Source organism: Diplodia seriata (assembly GCF_021436955.1).
Source record: "Diplodia seriata strain FDS-637 chromosome Unknown scaffold_9, whole genome shotgun sequence".
In the NCBI taxonomy this organism is placed as follows: Eukaryota; Fungi; Ascomycota; class Dothideomycetes; order Botryosphaeriales; family Botryosphaeriaceae; genus Diplodia; species Diplodia seriata.
The window spans coordinates 1,977,087-1,983,705 of NW_027117316.1; the positions used below are offsets into that span (position 1 = coordinate 1,977,087).

Genomic DNA, 6,619 nt, shown 5'->3' on the forward strand with positions numbered 1-6,619 from the left:
ACCCCTCAAAGCTTCAGCTCCCCGTTCTTAATCCGCGCGTAGTCTTCCTCCCTGAAACGCACATAGCGGTCCCCACCCGGCGGCAGCCAATACAGCCGATCGCCCGTCTCCTCGACCTTCGCCACCTCCATGCCCTCCTCCTTCAACCTCCCCTTCTGCATCTTCAACGTCCCCGTGTAATCCAGCTTCGGCGTCACCCTCACAAACACCGGCACCGCATATCTCGGCAGAGACTTGACCGCGTGTTCCGCCAGGCCCTTGAAGTCAAAGGCCTCCTCGTCGGCGATGCCGTCGGCGAAGGTGATGGCAGCCGCGCCGCAGCGGCCGTCGGCGTGCGGCACGGCGACGCCGTACACGTTGGCCTCGGCGACCTGCGCGAAGGCGCCGACGACATCGGAGACCTCGTTGGTGGAGACGTTTTCGGCTTTCCAGCGGAAGGTGTCGCCGAGGCGGTCGACGAAGAAGAGGCGGCCTTCGGCGTCGAGGCGGATCATGTCGCCGGAGCGGAACCACCTAACGGTGACGTGTTAGCAAAGACTTCAACGAGGAAAAGATGAGCCAGGGAAAGCGGGGGAGGGGGGAGGGGGAAGGCTGGAGGGAAGAGAGAAAAACCCACAAATCGCCCTTCTCAAACACGCCCTCGACCTTCCTCTTCTTGCCCGCGCCGGGATTCCTGTAATACCCCGCGAACCCGTCGTCCGGCTGCCTCCGATCCATCCTTTGCAGCCACTCGCCGGGCTCGCCGTCCGCACACCTCACCGCCCACCCATCGGCGCCCCTCACCAGCTCGCCCTCCGCATCGACCCTCACAATCGCGCTCCTCCCCCGATTCCTCACCCGCCACAGCACCCCCCGCAGCGCCAACGCATGCCGCGTAAACTCCCCGCGATTCACATTCACCGCGCCGGCCACGCCATCCGTCGCCCCGTACAGCTCCGCAATCTCCCCGACGCCAAACCGCTCCCTGAACGCCTCCCACACATCGGGCCGCATGCCGTTGCCCCACGCCAACCTCACATCATGCTCCTTATCCCTCGCGGGATCCGGCGGGGCGTTCAGCAGGTAGCGGCACAGCTCGCCGACGTACTGGACGGCGTCGGCGCGGGCGGCGCGCACCTCGGGCCAGAAGCGGGCGTGCGAGAAGCGCCGGCCGAGGACGACGGTGCCGCCGGCGTGGAGGAGGGCGAGCGTGCACAGGCCGTGCGCCGCGATGTGGTAGAGCGGCATGCACGTGTACATGCGGCTGCGCGGCGAGAGGCCGAGGGACGACGCGACCATGTGCCCGATGAGCAGGTCTTTGAGGGTGGAGATTTGCGTCGCCTTGGGGAGGCCGGTGGTGCCGGAGGTGTAGATGAGGGCGCGTAGGTCGTGGGGGGTGAGGGTGGCGGTGAGGGAGGCGGGGATCGCGGGGGGTGGTGCCGAGGAGAGGAAGGTGGTGGTGAGGGTGGGGGAGTAGTAGAGTGTTTGGACCTGGAAGGGGTGGTTAGGATCGCGGGTGTTTGTGGCCTTCTTCTTTTATGGGGGGTTTGTTTTTTTTTCCTCCTGGGATAGGGGGAGGGGAGTAAGTGGGGGAGACGTACTCCGGTGGCCTTGAGTTCGGCCTCGTGCGGCTCGACCAATGGCTTCGTCTCGACATCGCACAGCAGGTACCGGCATTCGCAGAGCTGCAGGTACGCGAAGAACAGGGAGAATGTGTCAGCACAAAGATTCGTTTTGCCCAAGTCTCCGACGCGGACTCGCATGGGGACAACTCACCGTCACGCAGTGCACCAGCGCCTTGCTAGTCAGGTTGCAGTTGATGAAGCTCGGCACGGCGCCAATGGCATCGAGCGCGAACCACAGAATCATATACTCGGGGGTGTTGCCGCCGTCGAGCGCGACAATCTCGCGGACCGCGACGCCCAGGTCGTCCTTGAGCCAGCGCGCGGCGCGGCGCACGTCGCGCAGGAACTGGGCATACGTCCACTCGCGGCGGTCGACGGCGCTCGCGGCGTCGAAGATCAGGAAGGGGTGGTCGGGCTGGCGCGCGGCCTGCTCCTCGAGCACGTGGTGGTTGAGCAGCCGCTTCTTGTACGAGCGCGTCAGGATGTAGGCGGTTGCCACGGGCGTCAGCAGCTCGCCGCGCAGGTCGTGCGCGATGTGGAATTTGGCGTTGAGGTAGGCGGCCGCGCTGGTGGCGGCGGCGGCGGCTGCCGCTGCGGCGGCAATGGGCACTATCGGCATTGTCGAACTAGGTGTCAGCTTTGCCGGGTTCAAACTTTTTTTTCCAATTGGCTGTGGCGGGCGGCAGATTCTTGGGGGCGAGGCGTAGGCTGCATACCAGGCATGTCAAGGAGGGTCCAGGGCTCTCCGAAGACGTGTGAGAAGGAGGAGAGAAGGAGTCGAGGAGAACGGGGGCCTGGCTGACGGCAGCATGGCCGTGATAGTGGAGCTTTGGGCGGAGCTCCGTTGATTGACGTGCATTGCTACTGGCGCTTGGAAGCCTCGGCTGAGCGGGCGCGCCGCAGAGTCACCCATCCTTCAGTTAGTCTGGTCATTCGAGTCGGAACTCGGTTCTGTAAACACGTAGCATGGACAGTTTCTAGATTTTTCTGGGTTATTGCAGGGAGGTGGTGCAACACTGGATCGTCGCGTGGACCTATCTCCAGCGGTTACGGGCGTAAAAGGAAGTGAGGCCAAGAGGACCCGCTCGCGTGTGGCGTCGGTTGTTGGCCGTTGGTTTCAGCCACGCGACTGCGCCAGCCCGCTGTCACGCTCGCATCCCCCGCATTTCTACCCCACAATTTTGTTGGTCTTCTTCCTCGAACCGTTGCCAGCTCTTGGCTTGATTCAATATCAGTTCATCATCTCATTGCCACAGATGATGTTGCGAAAGCGGGAGGCATTTGAAGGGGTACAGTCGAAGGAATGCTGAGAAGAATGTTCGCCCGATAAACCTGGCATAAGACTCCCTTGTTGAGAATCCCTTTTGTTGTCGTGGTTGGATCTATCACTTAGGTAGTAGTGTACCTGTTGGGGTTGTACGGTCTCAGTGGGTCCTATTGAGTATCAAAAGTGTGCATCGTGATAGAGAGAACCTACACCACCGCTGTGGTGCCACGCCTTGCAAGTTTCCGTTAGTCTATTAGCGCACGCCTAACACGGTAAATTATTCCAACTACTGCGATAGATAAATGTCAAAATAGCGCCAATACGCTCGGTCCGCCCTAGATCAGTATTCCTCAAAGCTCCGCGTGCGTCTTGACGCGCAGTTTCTCCAGCAAGTTGCGCCTATGCCACCAACTGCGATAGCGCTTCCCCCAGAAAAACAGCAGCGGCGTCGACAGCACCAGCGCAAACCCCACCCCGCCCATGACATAAAACACCTGCGCCGGCCCCGCCCTCGCCGTCCAATCATTCACAAAGTAACTAAACCCGTAAAACACAAAATTCTTAAACACCATCCCGACGATGAACACCTCGCTCGACATGTCGCGATACGCGTCGATCCCATACGCCCCCGCCGCGACCGCCACGCACAAGATGCCAAACACATCGACCCCGTGCGCCGCCGCCGTCGCGTAGTACGACGCGCGCACCTGCGCCAGACGCCCGAAAGCAACCAGGCCGGCGCCCATGAGCAGCCCCGGCGCCGCCAGCAGCAGCCGGTACTCGGGCTCGTAGACGCCGCCGTTGCGCGCCGCCGCCCACGCGATGAGAGGGTCGCCGGCGGCGCCCGCGAAAAGCGCGCCGAGAAGCCCGCCCGCGAAAGGGCCCAGTGACAGGTAGCCGACGCCGGAAGCGGAGAGTAGGTACGGCGGCGCCGAAAAGAGCTGCGCCATGATGTAGGACTGCGCGACTACGAAGGCGACGGCCATGCCGGACGCGAGGACGATCCAGAGCACGGCGAGGTTGAGGCAGACGGCGAAGGGGGCGAGGGTGAGTTGGAGGAGGTTGTCGCGCGTGTAGGTGCCGGTGAAGATGGCGGTTTGTTGCCAGAAGGTTTTGGCGCGGGGGACGGGGGTGGTGGTGCCGTGATGGTGTGTGGGGGACTCGAGGGCTTCGATGTGCGTGCTGTCTTGGGGTGTTTTGGTGGTGGTGAGGGCCGGGGCTCCGTCGGTGGAGAGTTCGTCGGTTTCGTAGCGGCGGTCGCGGATGTACTGCGTCTCGGGCACGAAGAGGAAGAGGAGGACGCATTGGACGGCGGCGAAGGGGATCTGAACGGTTTGCGTCAGTCGGCCGATGCTCCATCCGAGGGTCGGCACCGACGACTTACGAACATATGGAAAAGATACTTCCATCCGAGATTCGCGGTTATGGGCCCGCAGATGACGGCGGAGAAGTTTGACGCCGCGCCCATGATGAACTGCATCATTGCCATGAAATGCCCGCGCTCATGGACAAAATAGAGGTCTCCGATCATGGAGATGATAAGGCTCTCGAAGGCAGAGATGCTGAAGCCCTGGACTATACGCGCGGCGAGGAGTGTATTGTACGTGTTCGCACATGAGCCGATGATGGTACCGATGAGCCCGAAGAGTGAGGAGAGGAGAAACATTGGCCGCTTGCCCCATTTGCGCGAACAGGCAGAGATGAAAGGACCGGTCGCTCCCACGACCAGGAGTACTGATGATAGTTAGTGGCTGTCGCGTAGCCATCTGCGGTGCACTTACGATAGCCGGATATAACGGTGATGTCTCCAATCGGTCGATTGAACTCTGTAGCAATCACGACGAGCCCGGGACTGAGCAGTGGAGCTTCATTGAGTCAGTCAGAAGCTCGGGAAGCGAGAATGGTTGCTTACCAACGGTCGCGGCGTACAGAATTGCGCCAAAGCCGACAATGAGCATCATGATCAATTTCTTCATCGGTGAGAAGTTTAAAGGATCATTTGGGTCGTCCGAACTTAAGCAATGGTCAGCGTAGATTTCCCTCCAGACATTCCATCACTTGCAGTGCATTACTCACGGTTGAGGGACAAGCACGATGTGTGCATGTCTGCCAGTACCATGCTTCAGCCCTTCCACCCTGTACTGGTCAAATTCCGGTGCCTGTTGCTCTTCGAGTACGACGGTCGCAGGCACATGGAGGAGATGCTTGTCCTCCAAAATCCCAAGAAACCCCATCTCCGTGTGATTGCGTCAGAAAGGGTAAGCTTGATAGGAACGCACGGCGGGACGGAGCTGTCATGTACTCCAGCTTAGACGTATGGGCTGCATTCGTCGACTTAAGCAAAAGATCTCGGCAGTCGGAGACAAATCTGAAGAGCGAAAGCGTAAATGGGGTTGCGGCTGGGGAACAGTTGGGGAAACCTAAAGGCCCCTCGTCTATGATTCAGCTTGGCATCCCCGCACGACCTTCCTGAAAGCGCCCCTCAATCAATGCGCTCAGAGATAGAGGCCGATCTTGGCTACGTTTGGTGGCCCGAACCTGGACAGGGGGTGAAATGTGGGGTTCATTTAGCCTTGAGGTCCTCATCCCGGCTCACAAGTTCAAGCTGCGGATCCTTATTCTGGTTTGCATCGAGGTCGACGTAGCTTTGACTTTTCAGCGACCACTACGTAAGAGTACGTGCAGTTCAAGGAAATGGAGAAGAAGACTCCTGCAAGGGTAGAGTTGCTGCGGAGCTCTTACGTCCAGAATCTTCTCCCAGAGATATCCTCATGCACAGATCACCCACGATGACAGTAAGGTCAGTGTCAAAAGCTATAAGACTGTTAGTCTACGCTATTGCAAAAGGGGCATGCGTCCTCCTGCAAGCTTGCTTCCCGCAAAGCCTTTTTGGAACTCACTCCGCAAACATACGCATCCTGGCGTTTGCGAACAGCCAATATTCGCAGTAGCCATAAGCGCAAAAGGCGTACCTTCTGCAGTCGGTCCAGAATTCGTTTCTGCCAAGTTTGTCTCCACAGTCGTGTCGACAGTTTCGCCATGGAGCTTGACCAGGACACGACCAGCTGGCAGACTCCCCGCATTTGTATTGTTCCGCGCCTTCACATCACGGCATTCAGGCTACTCCATATGACAAGCCAAAGATTCCATTCTTGGAGCTATTTTGCAGTATGTCTGCATAGTGTTTCAATTCTAGCGCAACTCTATATCCAATTTCATGCCCACTACTATCATAGCTGTACATCATCCAGGGTAACAGACATCCAGATCTCGAAGGATAGGGGGTTCGAGTGATCGAAAAAAGAAGCGGTCGGGCCTGTGCCGTTTCACAGCATCTGTGTTGCGTGTGAAATTTTCCGTTAGCTGCTGCAGAGCATTGCAGAAGGATTGAAAATGATGATAAAAAGCGGAAACTCTCAGATCGCTCATCTTGTCAAGGCACAACCAGGCGACCCTCGGCATGAATGCGTCATCAGGTGCGGTTCGCTCAAAGTGTAGTAGCTTTTTTTCATCATAACAAGTTCGTAATGTGGGCAGCGCGGGAGGAGGAGGGCAGGACTGACCGTGACGAATTATTGCTCTCATTAAGAACGGAGGTAGCAAGCAAAGTTATCATGAAATGAACATCATGATGATCCTCGGGTAACGGGTTGCATCGAGAAACTGTTGAGGCAAGAACATCGGTGTCATCATATAAATAAGGTAGTGGGAGGAGAGATGATGTGGAAATGCGCGTGGTGAACATACC

The 6,619-nt window shown here is 58.5% G+C and overlaps 2 protein-coding genes across 2 annotated transcripts; both read right to left on the minus strand.

Moving 5' to 3' along the window:
* Positions 1–5: 5 nt before the first annotated feature.
* Positions 6–2,327, minus strand: SLS55_009020 (uncharacterized protein; the record flags this gene model as incomplete). The annotated part of the gene is made up of 5 exons (XM_066780425.1): positions 6–513; positions 617–1,512; positions 1,581–1,664; positions 1,756–2,195; positions 2,321–2,327. The coding sequence occupies 5 exons, from the start codon at positions 2,325–2,327 to the stop codon at positions 6–8; spliced, it is 1,935 nt and encodes a 644-aa protein (XP_066629654.1).
* An 894-nt stretch (positions 2,328–3,221) lies between these two features.
* SLS55_009021 (uncharacterized protein) lies at positions 3,222–4,847 on the minus strand (the record flags this gene model as incomplete). Its single annotated transcript, XM_066780426.1, has 4 exons — positions 3,222–4,196; positions 4,256–4,605; positions 4,653–4,736; positions 4,784–4,847. 4 exons carry the CDS (start codon positions 4,845–4,847, stop codon positions 3,222–3,224), a joined length of 1,473 nt encoding a protein of 490 aa, XP_066629655.1.
* Between the last annotated feature and the right edge of the window lie 1,772 nt (positions 4,848–6,619).